At 43.1% G+C, this 22,381-nt stretch overlaps 1 protein-coding gene across 1 annotated transcript in view; it reads right to left on the bottom strand.

Moving 5' to 3' along the window:
• LOC147683948 (maltase-glucoamylase-like) overlaps positions 1-22,381 on the bottom strand; it is a 588,456-nt gene that overhangs the window by 359,338 nt on the left and 206,737 nt on the right. The window contains exons 23-25 of the mRNA XM_086944339.1: positions 19,717-19,766; positions 17,261-17,431; positions 7,109-7,249 (exon numbers count right to left, since the gene is read on the bottom strand). Of these exons, the coding sequence (XP_086800465.1) occupies positions 7,109-7,249; positions 17,261-17,431; positions 19,717-19,766 (362 nt within the window). The remainder of the gene's footprint in view (positions 1-7,108; positions 7,250-17,260; positions 17,432-19,716; positions 19,767-22,381) is intronic.

Raw genomic sequence — 22,381 nt, 5'->3', positions numbered from 1 at the left:
TCATGTGAACAGTCCAGCCCAAACTGCCAAGCCAGGTCTTCCCTGACCAGGAAACAAGCATCCTAGGGCCGGTTTCTGGGTACCACCCTTCATCTGCCAGGCTAGCTTGAATACAGTGGCAAAGTGAGCAAGGGACCCACATCTGGGCATACCCTGCCAACTTGAGGCGAACAAAGCAAACACAAAGAGAGAGCTAAAGAATGATGATGATGGATTAAACCCAGATCTGTGACAGGGGTGAGTTTCTCAAAAGTTTCAGCACTCCGTCCATCATCTCCATGCATGACCTCTCATGGGTGGCATAATATATGTTTCAGCCCATGGGAGGCCTCTGGGGTATCTATGCCTTGGGTACATGGGTAACATATACTAAGGGCTGACAAGGGTACCCCAGTTTACCTACGTACATGGCATATCATTTTAAGGAGAAAGCAGATAGGCTGGGGTCCTGATTAGCAGGATCCCAGCCAGACTAGTCAAAAACAGTGTAACATCAAGCAAAAAGTGAGGGTAACCATAAGAAGCAGATCCTAGTTTCCTACAATATTGTTCTCTTATTTGCAGTGTATTTTATAATTTGTCTCTGTACTATTTTCCCTGATGTTGTCCCTTCCACTACCTCGTCTATCTATTTCATGTGATTTTTGTTATTGCATCTATTCTTTTTTATCCACTCTCTGTATTCACTGACAAATATTCCTCCCTTATTGTACCTTTTGTTTAATGCATTCATTGTTAATGTGATTTTTGCGTCTATATTAATGTATTTAGAAAATGTATCAATTTATTGGCATTTTGTTATGATATAATGTTTTTTTGTTCAATAAAATGCTTAAACCACATATCAGTAAGGGAGGATGGAATTAAATAGCCACTTGCAGCAGAAAGTAAGTGTGATTAGGATTGTCAAAAGTAATTCATTCTTAACCAATAGGACAACACAGTCAAGTATTTAAAAACAAACAAGGGTAATGAGATTTCATCTGTTACTACAATAAAATGTAGTGCAATGCACATTTTGGATTTCCTCACCTGTATGCAGAATTGATGTGAACAAAAGCATCACAACCTTAGTGTGATTCTACTCAAGCTATATTGATATGCGTACTCTGCTTGTTTCCCAAAGTCAAAACATCTTAGACACAAGTATCTGATCACTAATTGAGATTTTCATTAATCCAATCCATACATTGCCCATAGAGTGCCTGTTAGGTATATCAATGGTGACAATGATTAAAATACACAAAAGTGATGTGAAGCTAAGTTTTGAAATGTTATTCACTGACGAGCAAATAATATTTATCAACTAATTGAGAGATGTAGAGGAAAGGAAGAGTGTCAAGAAGTGAATGAAACGTTGCTAAAGGATGTGAAACAGGAGCATGATGTGATAATGAAAGACCTAATTGTTCTGAGCAAACCAAAGCCTGCTTTGAATAGTGAGTCATACGTCAACTCAAAGGGTGGACAATCCTATTCTGTGTCGAGTGGGGTTAAAGTAGATGTGCCCTGGATGGTCACCTAGTAAGTGTTTCAAAAGTGATGTTACTTATATTGTACTGTTTTAATACTGAATGTCACAGTGCCCCATGGTGCTGACCTCCCATTATTTGTTTTTTATGTCCAGAATTAGAAAATATGTCAATATATTTAGCTAGGTATGGCTACCTCAAAGCTTGTTCTGTCTTATTTTTATCTTCTTTCTTTTTTGTAGATTTATGTATTTTTTTGTGTCAAATTACAACACAACTATATTTAGTATAAGAAAGATTTTGATAAGGCAAATGCGTTTTGCAGAGACCAAAAATGTCTGGATCTGTAGGCCATGTACATTTGTTGTAAAACTCCCTCTTGTCATCATCAATATTCAGAAACACTAAATGATTAATTTAATCTCACGAGAAGTCAAACATTAACAGCAACACTCTAGTACAATCTACATCAAAAATGGCAATATCAAGGCAAGGATATATTTCTAATGCGCTTTTTCTTTTGGCTTTTCTGGAGTGGTGCTACTGGACCCATTTTACTTTAAAAAGGTTGTAGCAGCACAATCAAAAAAAGAGGCGCCCATAAAAACCTTTCAGTGCTCCCCCAATTAATTGGAGTGCTTCATTTGTAATTATCTCTTGGACCCTCTTAATTCGGTTTCAGGAGTGATTGTCACATCTCAAAGGTACCATAGATAGAGAAGGAAATGCAGCTTTGATCCTGCTTAACCTCTTAGCTGGATTCAATTTGGTCAATCACAGCTTGCTGATTCACAATCTGTACTCATTTGGAATCAGAAGAGCAGCACTTGCTCTTTTGAAATCAAGTTTATCAGCGAGAAAACAATTTGTTTCTATGGATGTTTTTTCATCAAACTCCTTTTGTTTTTACAATGTGGTGTTCCTCAGGGCTTGTCCCTGAGCCCAACCCATTTCAATCTATATCTCACCCCCTTGGCCAGACTCATTAAAACATTCGGTTTCTCAGTAGTTTTCAATGCGGACAATACCCATATTGTGGTCTCAGTGTCTGGGACTATGGATGACTCTGCAAGCAGATTTCATAGCTGCATGTTGTATATCAGCAATTAGATGTACAATAATTGCCTAAAATTTAACTCCGAAAAAAACTGAAGTACTCCTGCTGGGCAATAATACATCCTTTTGACCCCAGCTTGGTGGCCGCAGGAATTTGGAACCTTACCAATTCCTGTCTTTAAATTAAAATATATAGGGATTCTTTTTAAGACAAATTGTCATTTCAGAAAAATTCACTGCTGTGACCTCTTCATCCTTTTTTGTTTTGAAAATCTTGAGGAAGTCTTCCCTTCCACAGGACTTGCAGAAGACGGTTGTTACCGCTCTCATGCTTTCCAAATTGGATTACTGCAATGCCTTATACACCAACATGCAACACATACTTTTAAACAAATTGCAAGTCTTGCAGAATGCTGCAGCTCCCATGCAGTTCGGGTAACCTTAACATCAGTCTGCATCACTGGATTTAATTCAGCTTCTTTTGTTACCCAACCCCACAGTGCATTTCTTTAATGCTTTATATGCTACATGATTCAGTTCATGGCTATTTCAAATGGAATTTTACATGGTATACTCTGTCTAGGTCTCTGCACTCCTCTTCAGGTTACATTGTAGTCCTTCTCAAATTCAAGCAAGCCCTTTGGGGGAGGGGTAGAAGCTTTATGCACTGCACAGCTAAGCTGTGGAACTCTTTTCCTCTACAGCTGAAGAAATACACAGGCCTACATCCATTTAAAGAGGCATTAAAAACAGGCCTTTTTAATCATTAGGTTTCACGATCAGCTAGGTTTTGGTTTAAGTTTCTATCTCACTCCTTCCGTCTTTCTGTTGCTGGCAGCACCAAGGTATCTCTAGGCAAAAGCGTCCTTTACAAAATAAAATTTTGATTTATTTAATTTCATTCCCATTTGAGAAGAGGGCTTCCTCTTTTCCAGGTTCTGTCATATTCAGGTACCTCAGGAATCAAGGACCATGTTCAGCTGAGGAATTCATGATCCAGAAGGCATAAATGCCAGCATTGTTTAGACTGTTTACAGGTGATAATATTCACAGAAGCCTTTTTAATAGGTTCACTTCTACAGCCCAGCCACACAAGGTCCCAGGATAAAATGCTGGTTGACAGTCAACATAACTCTCCTTGTTTTTACTCTAGTTGGTAAGAGAGTAATTGTCCCCTCCAAGCAAAAATAGAAATCCTTTTCTGGACTTTATCTTTACCAGTCGGAATCAGAACTTAACTGTTGCTCAATGGTACAACCAAATTTGCTATTTGTTAGTGAATCTAAATGAAGTACTATTGTGTCTTGTTGCTACATTCTCAGCAATGGGCTTCCACCCAAGCTTTGTTTAATTTGATATAGTTTGGAAACACTCGGAGAGTCTCTCAGACAAAATCAAAGATAAGGAACGTCCTTGGAGGGAAGTAGTGGTAAAGGAACAATAAACACCTACCCTGGAAACTTGCCCAGCTCTCATCTGCTAAATATTTTTTTAACCTTTTTTGAACAAGAGGCTTGGGCAAACTGTGTACTGCTTTTCAGAAATTAATGGTAGAGATCATGGATGAAACTTGTTATTGAAAAAAATCTTTTCTATTTTACACATAATTTGAGGCAAAGCACAGCTAAGATTTATTCATTTATCCACACTATTGTTCAGAAAACTACTAAGCAGTTAATTGAAGAAGCTGGTGGATATTGTACCACCAACTCCATCACTTAATTAGTTTATCTTCCCAGTTCAAGGAGTGGGTACAAATACCTTTTTTGTCACTTTCGAGAAGATGAAGTACACAGTATTCTATCTCTCATAACTATGGAACAAAATCAGATACATGTTGTACAACAAAACATGATACACTTGTGATAAGATGTGGCTACAGGCGGGTCTGATAGTCATGTGTGGCTCTCAAAATACCAATGTAAATATGTATGACTCTTGTGACATAAGCCTACAGTCTTCCAACTTAACCCATATGTAGCTGAGTAGAAGGAGTCCAAAAAGCAACATTGTAATTTTAGCAGGAAGTTGTTTTTTTTCTAAATTTAGTTACGGCTACTCACTATATTCTGTTTCATGCACTTCTCTTAATGATCAATCTGAGGATACTAATTTAATCTTCAGTCTCCCATTTCAGATTCTTTCTCATTTACAGAACGTTCCAAGATTTTCAATGGTACATTTTGCTACTGTATTTATATAGACTGTGGAACCTGACCCCGTCTGAAGGGTCATCCGCTGACTTTATCTTCCTCCCCTTATTTTTGCTGATATCATTATTTCTGATAACCCGTGCTAAAGTGCATGTGCTCACTCCTTAAAACATGGTAACACTGGCTTATATTCATATGATTGTGCTACCCACTTAAGAAGCACTTTAAACATGTCTCAAGTCTGCCAATGAACCATGTGTGCACATTTTCAAACTGCCATTTTGACCTGGCAAAACAAATATTCTGCAAGGCCCAATCCTTACTTTTTATTACATATAAGTCACCCCTAGGGTAAGCTCTAAACAGATAACATGGTGGAGTGCAATGTGTTGAAAAGTAGGGCATGAAATGTAAAGTTTTAGATGTCCTGGTGGTGAAAAGCTCTCAAGTTAATTTTTCACTACTGCAAGGCCACCTCTACCATAGGCAATCATTGGAGTTACCTTATTTACACTTAATAAGCTGTAATTTCCAAATGGAAGCAGGCTACCATGTCATGTTTGGTGTCTTTGGCGTTGTAATGAAAAATCCTCTTTCTTGGTAAAGTTGGATTTTAAAAAACAATTTTGATGATACCACTTATAGAAAGCTTGCATTTTCCTGCGGAGCCATTTAGAGCCCGTAGACTGTCTCTGAGTCACATGACTGAGTGTAGTTGACAGTTGGGGTGTGTGTATTTCTCCAAGACAGTCACACACACAATACAGAGCTTAGGTGTGGTTGGGTGGGCCATCATCAGCAGAATGAGAGGTAGGAACTGGGCACGGCCCTACATACACTTGATAGGCTGATTCCTGCCTCCATGCAAAGGGCTGTATACCGCCTATAGTTAGTCTGGTACCAGGGCAGGGGAGGCAGGGCTCCTGTGCACTTTAAAGGGAAGCATCTAGAAGATTCTCCCCCACTTCAAAGGCAGAACTCGGTGTACATATTGGACCTCAGAAACCAAGCCTTCAGTACACTTCTGGACCTGTGAATACACAGCCAGGAAGAAGCACTGGTGTGCTGCTGAAAGGACAGCCACTCTGTTGGACTGTTTCTCTGAAGCACTGCTGCCCTGCCGAGCTGACCTGCTGTATGCTCCCCTCTTGACTGGGTGAGAAGGACTGGACTTGCATCTCTTGAACACAGAATCCCGAGTGACTCCAATAGCTAGTTGGCTGGCCTCCTGATCTGGAGCCTCTGGAACACAACAGGTCCTCAACAACCCTGCATCTGCACCTAGGCTCTGCCATCTGTGAGTCTACCCTGTCAAGTGGTGCCAACCTAGTCCTGGACCTTTGGAAGTGAGCCTAACGTGCTTTGCTAACCCCTGTGGACCCAGCAGAACCAAGCCATGTCCTCTGATCTGCTGGCCAACCCTGAGCAGCACCCATCCATCGCTGCTGCTGCATGGATCAGACTTGTCGCAAAGACCAGCAATGCGTCGCAGCCTTTTCAAAACTGCTGTTGCACGACACGCAATCGGCGCAGGTCCTCACATCTCTCGTCGACAGGAGCCTCAACTATAATGGCAGATGTAGCTCCTCAGAACCAACACATGGTGAAGCATCCTCGATGCCAGACTTCACATCGCAACCCCGTCTCCAGGATCCTCGTCGATGATGCAGAGCCATGCATCGCAGCATAGCTGCATGTCAGAACTGATGCATCCCTTCAGCTGCATGACCTGTGGACCTAACTGAGCCTAACTGGATCACTGTTGTGAACCACTCCTATTCGCAGTCTGCCTGAGCGACAAGATATTCACAGTTGGTGCTGTGTACTTTTTGGGGCTATTTTTAGTGAAATCTTTAAAATTGCATATCTCCGGTTTATCTAATTGTATTATTGTTGTTTTGGCTTTGTTTTATTTAATAAAACGTACTCTAATTTTCTAAACTGGAGTGGGATTCTTTTGAGATGCGTTTTCGCTGTGTTACTGTTTGAAGTGTTGCACAAATACTTTACACATTGCCCCTAAATTAAGCCTGATTGCTCTGTGCCAATCCACCAAGGGGTTGAGCACAGCTTAATCTGGGGTTTGCTCATGCACATTGAATTTACTATGACTCTTGTCTGCTTCAACAGGACCAAGTGCTTATGTGATCCTATGCCAACAGACGCTGTGTGTAGTATTGAAAATGCCTGCTCTGTACAATCAGTATGAAAGCGTAGGGGAACTGCCTAGCAACTAGTGTTTCTATGCTTAGTCACAGGTACCCACTACCAATACAAGTGCACTTAGATATAAACAAGACTTTTTGACAAATCCATTCTTACATGGAGGCAAGTCCTAGCCCATGAACAGCAGACACATATTTTTACATGGCTCGCCCTGAGGATATAAGGTAGAACTTAATAATACAAAATAGTTTGATTACTTACCGACCACAGGCATTTCCGAGCCTCACAATCTGCCTGACTTGGATTTCCTTCTGGGTAACAGTCAAATCTTTGGAGAAATTTATTCCACTCAACGGTGTACGGTTTACCCAGGTCCAGTTGGAGTCCTTTAATATTAACTGACTGTGAAAAGAACCAAAACATATTAATTTTAACTATGTTAAAGAGTGTTTAATTTTACCTAGATTTAACTAGTGATATTCTTAGCCAAAAAGAATAACTTCTCATATGAGATGTTCATTTTTTTAGTGAGAGGAATTTATCTTAATAAAACTGAGAAATGTAAATTTCGACATGTGGAAACATAATCACTATAACATAGCTATATATATAGGAAGGAGGTGAATGTAAATTATGATCATAAGCGAAGTAGGTTGAAAATTACAATTATTGTATTTTAACGTACGTTGAAAACAAATGTAAAGCTTCATGCAGCATTATAAAAATTTTGCATTTCTACTTTTTTATTGTAAGGTTTGAGCTTCATAGTGGGAGGTAATTATAAAAGTATGTAGGCTTATTTAAGAGTGAGACATTTAAATTGTTCAATTATTATGTAAAAGAAAAAAATAAAACATTTCTCCCTGGCAGGTTTTGGGGAGGTCAATATTTCATTCACTAAAATTCAGGGAAAATATATTGAAATGATTAAAGAGTCCTTGAGGTGCACACATCATTGCTGTTACTCTCATGCGGTCTGGGGTCTCATCACAGAGACTCTCTGAAAGATGTGCCAATCAACATACTTACAAGATGCTTATATAGAGCTCAGGAGGAAGGGTGATGAGTCTAGACATAGAGCGTATGGCACACACTCACTGCTCACATGCTGATGTGGCTCTTGTAGATAGGGTCTTAACTGGAGGACCAAGCTGAAGGACCCATAATATACCCTGAGATCTTTGGACATAGCAGAAGGCCATGTCAAATTCATGTAGGGAGTAGCGATAATGGGCTAGATGTACGAAATTCTTATTTTTTGCATTTCGCAAATGCAAAATGGTATGTACAACATTTATGAGAAAGTAGGAATTGCTATTAGGAAATCACACAAAGATAATGTTTTTGCTTTTGCATTCCTACGTCTGGGGCAAATAGGACATGGTTTACATTTCCTATATTGCGATTTCCTAATGGGACATCGCAATTTTAGAAATTCAAATCCAAGGGTGCCTCTGGGCTTCAGGCCCCTCTGGAGGCTCCACGAAATTTGTAGTGCACATGTAAGTGCACATATATGCCCCTTATGTGTACTTCATGTCACATAAAAAAATGCATTTTTAAATGCATTCAATTTTCACATGATTGACATTGACTTTAAGTCGGTGGTAATAGCATATACTAAGTGTCCAATTTGCATTTAGGAAATTCTTTGTACATATGCTTTTTGAATCGCAAATAGATAATCCCTATTTGCATTTCCTCAAACACAGTTGCAATTTGCAATTTCTACCGGGTAGAAATCACAAATATCGACCGGCTTTTGGCCTTTGTACATATGAAAAGGCTGTTTTGCATTTCTTTACAGGCCCAAATTGCGATTTGGCTGGTTAAGAAATTCAAATAGCTTTCGTACATCTGGCCCAATAAGAGCAATGCTTAAGGCAGGACCTGCGCTCTGGGCACCCTGGGCATTATTTAAGGGTTTGTCCACTAAACTGCAGAAGTAAGGGTCATGAGAACAGACTCCAGCCAAATGTGAGGCACTAAGTGCAGGCAAACCTTGCCACACCCAAAGTCCTATCTGAACTCAGCGACATTCCTCGTGCAACTTATTGCCTTTGCAAGCGCACACCCTTCTTTCAAAGCTTATTGAGTAGATAAAGGTTGAATCCGGTGTATACTTGGCCATGCAATAAATTCAGCAATGCAATCGATGAAGACAAAGATATAGTGATATGTGCTATGTGATGTCACCTGAGATAACATTGAAAATTATATTTACATTTTAAATAGGACTCTCTAACCATTGTGCGGTTATCAGCACAGCACGTGAAGGAGTTATGACAGCAATGTTCACTAAAATTGGTGAATTTTAGATGGTGGTTATTTATTTATTTTATAAATCTTTTTATTAACAATCATCAAACAAAGAAATAAACAAAACTAAAGCATCAGGTGGATTACAGTTTCCTCATTGGTCAAAGTTTCGTTTGTCCAGAATTGTATAACAGTTACGGGTCAAGGGGATTCTTGCGCTTCCACCTCTACTCGCCAAGCCGTGGGCGCGCAAATCTCTCCTAGGTAACTATTCCAGGCTCCCCAGACCTTTCCCCATTTCTCAGGACAACCCTGGCTACATATTCCCACTTCTCCCCAAACATACACCAGTCCAAGTCCTCCACCCATTTGGAAATCCGGGACGGCTGACTGGCCCTCCACAACTGAGCGATGTTTCGCTTCGCTACCATACACGCCAGTGTTACCCATTGTTTCCCGTACACATTCAAGTCTTTGGGTTCCATCACATTCAGTATACATCTCCGTGCCTCCGGCCGTATCTCCACACCCAAAGAATCTTGTATCTCGTCATGAACTTTTGTCCAATTCTCCTGCACTTCTGCGCAATGCCAAAGAATATGCATAAAGGTGCCGAGCTCTCCACACCCCCTTTGGCACTCACCACTCTCCATTCGACCCATTCATACCAGACAAGGCCCTGTGACATATGACCTATGCAAGATCTTTAATTGTACCAATCGAAGTCGCATCTGGATCGCAACCACCCTCGGAGAGGAGATCGCCTCTGTCCAATCCTCATCACTAGCTCCACCCCATCTGCACTCCACTGTGTTCTAATAAGTCCCAGCAGGTCCTCCATATCATTAATAAGCTTTTTATATAATAAAGAGATGGTCTTCTAGGGGAGGTAGCCATCTAATACTCAATCCTCAAGAGGAGAGGCCTCGGGAAGTGCAGCGTCCCTAGATATATGTGTGAGGAGGGCGTGCTTGATCTGGAGGTATCGATAGAGCTCGCTATCATGTAGGCTGTATTGCTGCTTGAGAGAGGCGAATGTATGCACTGTGATCCCTTCCCCACATATCTTTAATCTGTGTGATCCCGATAAGATCCCACTTGTCGAATCCCTTGGTCTTCCTCAAGTTCCCTATTCTCTCCGAATTCCATAGTGGGGTGGCCAAGGTGAGTTTCCCCTCCCAGGCAAGATATCTATTGGCTGCGTGCCACACGTGGACGGCATGCGCCGTTGGACCAACTGGGGAAAACTGCAGAGGCCTGGCATACAGCGCCCTGGTGAAATCACCACCTGGCACCTGCCCACGATCCATGGCATATCCTGGATCTCCTGGAGGTCTGTATATAACATGGTTCACCGCCGCAAGCTGAGAAGCCCAATAGTATCTCCGCAGGTCTGGCAGTCCAATCCCTCCACCATACCAGGGGAGAGTGAGCTTAGAAAATGCTATGCGGGGTCTTCCATCCCAGAGAAGTTTCCTCTGTAGGGCCTCAATATCTTTGAAATAGGATGCCTGTACCGGGTCCATTGTATTCTGTAATACATATAGAAATCGGGGAAGGGCCATCATCTTGAACAGAACTGCCCTACCCAACAGGGAGAGTGGAAGAGCCTTCCAGCGCTCCACATCCCTCTTGATTCGGTCCAGGGGGGGACCTAAATTGTTCATATATCATAGCCTTGGGTCAAGTGTAACATAAATACTGAGATATGTTAACCCTACTGGCTCAATCTGTATAGGGCATGACTGGGGGATCACTGGCGGCTCGCCCCTGAGGACAAAGAGCACAGATTTTGACCAATTAATTGCAAATCCGGAATATCTTCTGAATATGGCTAGTACATCAGAAAAATTGATCAAAGATCCCCTGTAGTTGGTTAGGTAAAGCAGGATATCATCCGCATACAGTAAAATGTTATACTCCCACTCCAGTGTCCACCGCAGACCTCACAGTGACCAGTCCCATCTAACCCATGCCGCCAGAGGTTCCAAGGCAAGACCGAAGAGAAGCGGGGACAGAGGGCATCACTGTCTCATGCCCCTTCCAAGGGGATAGTCAGCCGACTTGCAGTTATTCACGACTACTTACCCAACCTATAAACTGTGGTCCAAAGCCCATCTTCACCGCTACCGCAAACAGGTAGGTCCACTCGACTCTATCAAACGCCATAGTGGCGTCTAAGGACACTAGTACCGCTGGCTCCTGAATCGTCGGGGAACTACCCAGTATCTCATGCAACCTTCGCAAATTGAGAGCTGTGTTTCGGCATGGCATGAAGCCTGACTGATCTTGATGTATCAAGGTGGTGATTACCTTAATCAATCTAGTAGCTAGTAACTTCGTCAGGATTTTAGGTTCTGCATTGAGCAGCAAGATAGGTCTTTACGAGGATCAAATAGTCTTGGGTTTGCGCGCCTTATGTATAACTACCACATTTGCCACCCTCTCGTCATATGGGAGTTGACCCCTCTCTTTACTGTCAGTTAACATGGAGGGAATATATGGGGCAAGTTTATGGGCATTCAATTTATACAGTTCTATTGGGATGCAATGGAATCTGCTCCTTGTAAACTCAGGTACAAGCCGCAATGACCATTCCCCTCGTTCGAGCCAAGCAATCAATTTACCAGCCTGGTCTCCGTGCTCATATATTCGACTTTGGGTGACCTTATTCTGAACTGCCGCCCTGTCTCTGGTGAGTCCTCTGTATTCATCCTGTCGTAGTTTTAAAAGATGCATGTCCGCCGGAGCGGCTGTCTTGGCCACCAATTCTTCCAACCTTGTTACGTCTGCTTCCGCCCGCTCGACCTCTGCCTGATGCTTATTTTTCTTCCCCGCTATCAAGGACAGGACTTCCCCCCCGCACTACCATCTTATATGCTTCCCACAATGACTGTGCCGAATCGACAGTACCGACATTTTCTTGAAAATAGCGATCCGTAATCTTGGCAACCTCCCACTAAGTCGCAGGGTCCCTTAAGTGCCACACAATAATAGGAGCCACTCTACCTACAACAGGCTGCCCAAGCTCCACACTCAACCACGTAGGAGAGTGGTCAGAAATCCCCCTTCCGAGATATCCTGCCTCTCTGACTGTAGCTACTAGGGCCGCCGGTATCAATATGTAATCCAGTCTGGACATGCTGTGGTGCCCGGCAGACACATGTGTGAAGTGCATCTGCGTCGGATTACGTATCCGTCAGCCATCCACAAGCCCCATAGTTTCTAGGAAATCAGAGAGCCATCTATGAGCTGGTCTGAGTAGTCTTGCCGGGTATCTGTCAATCTCTTTGTCTAGCACTGCATTAAAGTCACCCCCTAACACCAGAAGGCCCAAGGGCAGGGTGAGAAAGACAGTCCCCAGGTCGCGGAAAGTGTCAGATTGAAGGCCAGCCAGGACATAGATCGACAAGAAGGTAACCATCCTCCCCCCCTACTGTCTTGAGATACCAACATAACGGCTGCTTTGGTCGGACCACGTGGCCTGGATTGTTAAGGGAAAGGAGTTCTTTACCAATATTCCAACCCCCTAGATCCTGTGGTGAACCCAGCATGAGCCACCAACTTATACCCTCCTTTATGGAGATCCATGCAGCGATTGCCGATGAGATGAGTCTCCTGCAGTAGCACTACATCAGGAGAATGTCTTCTCATCAGTTGATTAACAATTCCTCTCTTGATCCGATCCCCAAGGCCATTCACATTCCAGCTCAGCACCTTTATCCCCGACCCCCTGCTAACAGTTGACATTTAACCAACATGAGTATTGTCCGATTGTAACAATGTCACCTGATGCCTGCAAGAAAATAATTAAAGAAAAACCCTACAGTGCAAAGGATACTGCGATTATTAGAATCTCCAAACCAAACCTCTTCACCCACCCCCGTTTCGACCCCCCTCCCTGCACCCCTGCATATGGCTAATGCCCATCCCCAACTTACAGTGTGCCTGTCGTCCAACTCCCCCCTACTCAGCTAACTAAAGGTAGTAACGAGGAGGTAACCATTGCCCCGCACCTCCCCCCAACCCCAACGCAACGTCTTATGCCCTGAAATAATTTGCAGAGCTGCCCCGATATCCGAGTCTCTTAAACAATGTAAACATTCCTGTGTCTGCCAGTATTTCTATTCAAGTCGTTCCTCCCCTCCTCTGTGATCTTGCACCTTCACCTCGACCAGGGGCCTACCGTCTATCCAGTCCGATGCCACTTCCGGGGTATCGAAAAACCAGGCCTTCCCCTCGATTTCCACTCGCAGCCGAGCAGGGTACATCATAGCATATCGCTGGACCTCTCTCCCTAAGTTTCTTCTTCACTGGGAGGAAACGTTGTCTTAACTTCTGCACTGTCTGAGTGAAGTCCGGGAAGAGGGAAAGTGTAGCATTTTCGTATCGCAGCGGCACCCCTGTCCATGCCGCCTGCAGGATGGCATCTCTGTCCCGGAAATTAAGCACTCTGGCAATCATCGGGCGAGGTGGCGCCCCAGGCCTAGGCCTCCCCCCAGCTCTCTGTGAGCCCTCTCAATTGTAAAAAAGTTACTGAGACCTTTTGGCTTGAGATGGTTGAGGACAATGTCTTCTACAAACAGATCCGGCACCGGACCTTCTAACCTTTCAGGCACTCCAAGAATGCGTATGTTATTGCGCCTGTCTCTCCCTTCATACTCATCAAGTTTCCGGTCTGTGGCATCTCGAGAAGTTTTAAGGTCACGTAACTCCCATTTCAAAAGCGCCATATCCTTGATTAAACTCACAGTTTTGATGTCAAGCTATTTAACCTTCTCGCTGGCTTTTGTAGGATCTGCACGTATCAGGTTGACCTCTATCGTAACCGTGTCCAGTTTATTGTCTAGGGATTCCATTTTTTCCCCCAGCAAAGACTGAACCCTGTTTATCGCTGCCACGACATCTGTTAGCGCAGGTTCTGTGAGGGCGCTGTGTGGGTGTCCCCGACAACAGGGTCTTCCTGGATTCAAGTGGGGACCCGCTAGACATCGTGTATCGATCTAGCTTATTGGATTGAACGTGTTTTGCTCCTTTTGAGGACTTATGCAGAGTCTTGTCCGAGTCCGGCCTCGTTGCCATCCCCACAGTCACCCCACACCCGGTATATGTCGCTGATCTCAACTAGTCTCCTCAGATCCGGGATCACTGGTGGTTCGTTACGACCTGATCATAACAGAAGACCCCCGCCCTTTTTGGGGCCACAGTCAATGAGTTGGGGTAGCGAGTCCATCTCCGGGGGCATTTACCCACATGTGCGGCCCCCCTTCAGGTGTCCCATAGGCCGTACCTCTCTGCAGTTGTGTGGGGCTGTCCGCAGTGTGGGGGGAGGCCAGGGATGCGACTCACGTCCGGCCGCACCTTACGTATAACATAAGGACCGTGCAGGTGATGCCCGTCACTCCCAGCACCCAATCCTATGCGTGTTGTGCCCAGCCAACATGGACCCTCCAGGTTGTCCCCACCAAACGCTGCTGCCTGTAACTTATTTGGGTCTTTCCACTTCACCTGTTGCTATCAGGTAGATTGGGCTGGTCATCGCATTCAGACCCCCCAAAGCATCTCCCACCGCCCCCACTCTGTGGCCATGAGCCTCTGCAGCTTCTCCCAATAGTCACAGCGTCTTAGTTATTAATCGTAGATCCCTCGGCGTCTCGCGACTTCTCACCTAGGCAGGTCTTCTTCTATGCCGGCCTCCCGGCTCAGAGGGTCTCTCACCACGTCCCCTGACCCCCAGGGACTCTAGCAGCAGTCAGCCCCAAATCAGTGGGTGCGGCACTGCGGCGCCTTCCGGTCACACAACCACCGTTTAGTCGTGCGGCCACCCTGCAGGCTCCCTGGGCAGCAACACCCTCACCGGCACAATCCACAATCATGGCTGGGCAGGTCCGAAGTCCAAATCGGGGTCTCCACAGGGACAGGCAGTCCCTACGATCACTTTGGTCTTGGAGCCCCCGAGGGTCTTTCACCATATCCCTTGGCCCCTAGAGGACCCAGCAGCCGTCTGCCCTCGCCGGAGGGCGCAGCGATTGACATCAGAGCCTCCTGACACACAAATACTGCAAACAGCACTCTCATTCTTCAGGTGCCCCGGGCAACGACACTGTCGTGATCCCTCTTCGTAAGTATGACCGGGCACGTCTGCAGTCAATATCAGGGTCCCCGCAGGGCCAGCAAGCCCACTCGGAATGGTGCCTCGAATTGGGCCGGACCCGTGGCTTCCGGTCTACGACCCCATTGTTTTCACCTCACGGCCGGACTCGTCCTTCACTTTAGTCCCCGGTTCAAAGGGAGGAAAGGCCGCAGACTTCCAGGTGGTGCAGCACAGAGCCCCGACACCGGAGCCAGTCCAGGAACACCGTGGCGGACGTCGCTGCTGCTCCGCCGTCAGTTAGGAGACTCAGGGCTAAGGATAGATTGTGGGGTAGTGTTGGAGGTGGCCGGGATCTTAGGAGCCGAGCATTCACGTGGCTATCTTTGTCCCGCGCGTGGCTCCTCCTAGATGGTGTTTTTTAATTTGAAGAAAAGCCTCTCTTTAGGAAAATCTTTCTGTGAAAACAATAGTTATTGATAAAGGTTTTACTTACATGTCAGGGATGGATTTTAAAGATTAGGTGCAATTAGCCTTACAATTCATTCTAAGTTCATGAACAAAATGGAAAAAAGACCTAATTGTGATTTTTTTTTTAAGCGTCTCTGTCAGTTGAATAAAAATGGTATCTCCCTCTGCTCTAGGTAATGAACACCAGCTGAACTCAGGGAAAGCATCTCCCCTTGTAATCAGGCTGAGAATCCCTAGATTGAACATAGCAGCTTAAAACTTTTTTCATAACTTTTTGGATGTAGACAGTGTATCTCATGAGCAGGTTCCTACTGATCCTTTAGCCTGGCTGGTCTCTAAAAACAAAACCAGTCTAAGTTCCTGTCAGTCATTAAATCAGCAATGTCACTGATGTGCTTAAAGATCAAACCTTCATTTACAAAAATATATTTGGAAGTGGTTTATCTATTTACTTCGCAAGAATTGAGAGCTCTGAAATAAATTTAGAAGGTAAAGGCTCGGCTGCTCACCCCACAAGTAACAATCATTTGAGTCCCTTAAAGCTAGCAAATCTTGAGTGATGTAGACAATGGTCTGTCTACAAAGCTGACCTGAGATTCCCAGTGAGAAAGGATGTGCCAAGCATTTTACCAGTTGCACAGGGCCCATCTGGCCGTTTGCGAGAGGTAAAATGCATTTTGCCATGTACGAAAGGCAAAATGCGACTTGGTAACTTGTTACCGAATCGCATTTTGCTTTTGCACTTTGGTATTAGGACGGGGCGTGTTTAGGGCATCCCTTCCTAATACTGAATAGCACTGGTATGTATGAATGTTTTGCGACCGGGAATGAGGTCGCAAAATATTACCAGTTACCACCCCCTTCGCACATGAAAATGGGTTCTTTCCCTCCCTCTTCGTAAATGTGGGGGCCAAAATTTTTAAATGACCAGGCTAGTGGTCCCACGGATCACTGCCGACTTAAAAAATTTAAAGATTGCTTTCCTTTTTTATTTTTGAAATGCATCCTGTTTTCCTTTAAGGAAAACAGGTTAATTACAAAAAGAATATTGCTTTATTTAACCCCTTCGACGCTCATGACGGAGCGGTTCCGTCATGAGCGCAGGTTGGGCTGTGCTTATGACGGAACGGTTCCGTCACGACCACGCCCGTTTTTTAGAACCTTCAGCACAGCGCGAAAATTCGCGCCGCGCTGAAGGTGTTAAAAGCCAATCACAGACATGGTGGTCTGCTGACCCCATCAGGATACCATCCCTGTGAGTGGCGGCCGTTCCAGATGGGTCACAAATTTGTACCTGCCTCATGAATACAGATGAGGCAGGTCCATTTGCTACCCACTGTGAATCGCTAACAGTGTTGTACATCACAGTTTGCGATTTCCTATTAGCAAATTGCAAAAATGTGCTTTTTGGAAATCATAAACACGCGATTTCAATCATTTGGCGCCAAATTCTTTGATCTACCTCCACTCTACGTCATCCCTATCGCAAATACTTTCACGGACACGATATTTCAGACTTTGCATTATTCATTGATAGTTCAGAGACAGGGACAGCACACCCAACTGTGAAATATTTGTTCAAACAAAATTACCATTTGTGCTGGATCGTAATCAATTGTAGGCGAGGATGGCTGCACGGTCCCTCCTTGCGTCACTGTTATATCCGTAATGTTTTGATTCATTCCTAGTATTCTTAGTTCTTCAAACTTCAACATATTTGGGTCCGTGTATCCCGCTGTTCTGTACGTTATAGTCAAACGGCTCTGAAACATAAAATATGTACACAAACATACATCTATGAGATCATAATACCTAAAATCGATAACAGCAATCATTTGCGCTCAAACTGAACAGAAAATTATAGATTTGGGACACCTGATACATCACTTCTAAGCGAAAAGAACATGTTAGTAAATAGTGATCGGGAAAAGCAACATTAGTGGGAATATGTTTTTGTGGTATGCAGATTTTTTTCCATGTGGAATGACAAATGTCATTTATCATGCCATAGGTTTTGTTCCCATTGTTCATAAGAGTGAATATCTGTTTTAGTCGTTTTGGGGAATCTCTCGTCTTCTGGTGCCAGTCTGTGAAAATTCAATAGGCACAAGCAAATTGCAAACTTGAACAATCCCACCATATTTAAATTGCACAGTAAATGTGCAATTTAAACCCCATGAAACAGTGGATTCTGTGCAAAATTCCACCCAGTAAATATCGGTTAGAAGAGTTATTCCGGGACTTTTTTAAATATGAATCTTAACTCATGGTTTGCATACCATATTATGCATTGTCAGCGTTGGGAGTTTTCATTTCTGCATAAATAGGTGTGCCATAAGGCCTCTTGGAACAAATGCCTTTCTTTTAAAAGAAGGTTTTGGGGTGCACCAACTTGCATGGTAAATGGTATAGTGATGTCCCAATGATTCGGTTTTCTCTTTTAGGATGTTTCTAGGTTTTCCTTCTCAGATTAATTTTAAATACCATGTGGAGCGGCAAGACATCTTCCGAGGCACCACTTAGGAAGGAAAATCCAGAAAACTGCATTTTTCTTGGAGATAGTCAGTGCCAAGGGGAAAATGACATTTTACCTTGAGCACCAATCATCCTGGCATAACTCCTGATTTAAAGGGAACTTGACGGAAGTCGGTTAGATTATATAGGTATTTTGTTGTTTTATTCTATTTGTCATTTGAAATATCTTAAATAATGTTTCTACCTGACTAGATCAAGAGGTGGAAGAAGGGATTAATCATGGATTGTAAACAAACAAGAGATCTGATTGGAGGAAGACATGAGTTCTATCAGGTCTGAGAGAAATATAACCGCGACTGGAGTTGTGTTAGAAGAATAGCTATGGTACCGATCAGAAAAAGTACTATCCAGATGGAAAACAATGAGGCTGAAAGCCGCACTTAGGGTAGGAGAGCAAACTGAAACTTAGGAAAGGGCGTAACATTTTGTATCGACTTTAACTTCCAACAAACAAACAAAAAAGCAGAGAAGCAAAGCTTACACATCGACATACGGACATAAAGAAAATCTATTTCAGAGAGCAGGGGCGGCTCTAGGCTCATGGTGGCCCTGGGCAGGGAGCGTAGGTAGGGGGCCTGGAAGAGGGGATCCGGGCGGGGTGCAGCGCGGAGGCCAGTGAAGAGTTGGGGGGTCAGGGTTTTTGAAAGTGTAACGGAGGCCCCCAAATCCCTGCCAGGGGCCACCACGCAAGTATGTATCCATCCTCAGAAGATTATTATATTAAGGATATATATTGGCGTGGTGGCCCCTGGGGTTTGGTGGCCCTGTGCATGTGCACAGCTTGCACATGCCTAAGGCCGCCCCTGCAGAGAGTTAATAGTCAGCACCAGATAATATGAATTGTTATACAGCTATAATGGTAATATTAGAGTGAAGTGTATCTACATGGCACTAGGCCTTGAACAATTAGCCCCACTGCTTGGCAGTTAAGCACAAGTGCAGTTCAATTTTGTAATGATTTTTTCACCACTGACCACTTCAATATCATTCATTCAAAACACGCCCTGCTGTGTCATTGCAAAGATTCATAGAAATATTGAATGGCACCATATATTATTTTCTCAATGACTGTTAAAGTAAGAGACAAAAAGACATATGGTTATGTTTCCGTTGTTCTATAGCTGTTTTGCCACTTACTTTGAAATGCAATTGGTAACTTTAAAAAAAAAAAAAGAACAATTGGACAGAATGCGGAACAAAGCCATACATTCAGCCCAGAACGGAGATCTGGGCCTAAATCCATAGTTTTTTTGCTCCCCATGCCATTCCAGTTTGAACCCAGATATATTACTAATATTAGCATCACGGGTTTTAAAATGAGAGAAAAACCAATGAGTGCATTTTTTATTTGTATATTGAGATATTTGGTGCCTAATATATTGCCCAGTGGACTTATTTAACTGGTATAATTGACACTATTCGCATTGCCACTCAGTGCTGATCTATTTCTTAGTAACTCTTTTCCATTGAATGAATGAATGAAAACAATTCGTCCTAAAAACGGGATTCTTACCGAAGCCACTGTGAACTCCCCGTGGATATAGTTCCCAGTCTCTATTGCATCTAGAAAAAATCAGAAACACAATTTAGTAATACAATATTTATAGGATGCACTACATTTAATGCTCTCAAATATGATAGTTTAGGCATTTACTCTGTATTTACTGTTATATAAACTGCCAGAGTAGGTCATGGTAATTACTGTTTATGCTTAAATGCGATTTAAATACAAAGATTTAAAATGGCCTTTGTGTGTAACAGCTGCTGCTTATTAAAGATGTCATATGTATTTTTCGAGGAACAATAACAAAACTTCCAAGAACCACATTATCTAGAGTGACTCAGTGGTAGAATTGTAATGTATGCCTACTTTGTGCGCTACCAGGGCACTTTGGCATTACATTGGGGCTGACAGATGTTTGCACAGACCCTTCTGTAATATGGATCTTGCTGTGCTAAATGGATGCAGGTGCACGTCAGGGGACAGGTCCTTATTTGCTTGTGGGCATGGCCAAATTACAAATGAATCGATCCTTTGCATTTGTCTTCGCGCCATGTTACAGATGCGGGTGCAGAGGCAAAGGAGCTATAAAAAGGGGCAGTGACTGTGCATCACATAGATGTGGCACACAGTCAATGCACCTCTTTAGGGTGCAGCTAGGGAGGTGACAAGAGTTGTCACAGGAAACTCTCAGCATCCCTCAGGAGGCAGAGGCCCCCCATTAAAACTCAGGGCAGGATGCAACCTGCTGTGAGCAGACCAGTGACTACAAAGAGCAGCTTTTCCTTTAACAAATGTTCTGATCATCACAGTGCAGGTGGGAGTTTGTGTCTACACTCTGAACAACACATTCACTGTAATATAGTGACCTATCCTGGAAGGATGTATGACGTTAAAACACATACTTTTACCACGCATACCATTACCACGCAATATTTACAACGCAGGACCCTTTACAACGCATTCCTTTACAACGCATGACATTACATCGCAGATACTATTACAATGCATGCCATTACAACGTAAGTATAGGTAAGTATATTATTTTTAAATATTATTATATTATTTTTTATGTAATTAATAAATATTTAATTATTTTTAATTATTAAATACATTTTTTATTAATGTCATTGTCATTTTAAAATTATATATATATATATATATACACTTTTTTAAATAAATATTAAAATTACTAAAATAAATGTATTTAATTAAATTTAAGTATTTTTATAAAACTGAACCCTTAAAATACCCCTGTTCCCCAAAACCCAATCCCAGCCCTAAACCCTAAAAATACCCCTGTACCCCAAAACCCAAACCCCGCCCTAAACCCTAAAAATACCCCTGTGCCCCAAAACCCAAACCCAGCCCTGAACCCTAAAAATACCCCTGTACCCCAAAACCCAAACCCAGCCCTGAACCCTAAAAATACCCCTGTACCCCAAAACCCAAACCCAGCCCTGAACCCTAAAAATACCCCTGTACCCCAAAACCCAACCCCAGCCCTGAACCCTAAAAATACCCCTGTATCCCAAAACCCAAACCCAGCCCTGAACCCTAAAAATACCCCTGTACCCCAAAACCCAAACTATACATAAAATTACTTTAATTAATTTAATTTATTTTTAATATTTTGGTAATTAAAAAAAAGGTAAAATAAAATAATATACTTACGTTGTAATAGTATCTGCGATGTAATGTCATGCGTTGTAAAGGTATGAGTTATAAAGGATCCTGCGTTGTAATGGTATGCGTGGTAACAGTATGCGTGGTAAAAATCGCTGTGTAACAGTTACATACCATCCTGGAACATACCTGGCCCAGCAACTTAAATATACTCCATGACTCAGAATTTAACAGTGCACTCTATATGTAATGCAGCCCCAGAGATTCACTGAAGACATCCAAGTTGACATGCATCCAGAAAAAGACCTCACATAAAGCTAGGCATCTGGGAGTCATTTTCCATGCAGATCTCTTATCCATAACCTGAATCTCAGGCTCTAAGATACTTAGTAAGTCTTTGCTTTGGAGAATATCCCAATCACTCAAACTACACAAGAAACAAAAAGCTTATAAAATGCTTCGTAATGGTTATGGCGGATTATGGGGTCCTTATTTACAATGAGTTGGGGAGAGTTCCCACAGATAGGCTTGAGATATTACAGAATTTGGACCAAAATCTGTACTTGAGTTTGTGAAACAAGGATGAAATTAAACAAGCCATAAAGACTTCCTCTATTTTCAAGGCGCAGCAAAGAATGACGTTATAAAAAGTGTATGCATTCCCCAGGGAGCCTATTGAAACAAAGGTCACAGTACAGGTCAGCCAGAAGCAATTATAGGGCCCAGGAAAAATTGTTTTTTGCTCCTATTGAACCACTCCACCACTGTCCTTTAAGCAAAATTTCTGTATTCCACAGGGTTATATAATAACAAAACTTCAGAATTAAACATCCTAGTGCTGTGGTGGGAGCAACACACCTTAACTCTAAATCTCTCACTTCCCTTGTCTGAAACTTATTTGCAGTCCTGTGGGGCCCTCACAAGTGCGTGACCAGGGAAGAAGGCCTGGTTGGCCTTGCATGCATTAGCTGATGAACATCTACATACCTAAGAGACACATCAGCTGAACCACTGTTCTAGTTATTAAACAACCACAATACAAATGACTAAA

The sequence above is a fragment of the Lissotriton vulgaris genome, chromosome 11 (genome assembly GCF_964263255.1).
Source record: "Lissotriton vulgaris chromosome 11, aLisVul1.2, whole genome shotgun sequence".
Lineage (NCBI taxonomy): Eukaryota > Metazoa > Chordata > Amphibia > Caudata > Salamandridae > Lissotriton > Lissotriton vulgaris.
Note: the sequence above shows the minus strand (reverse complement) of the source record. Positions and strands in the feature narration are given on the sequence as shown.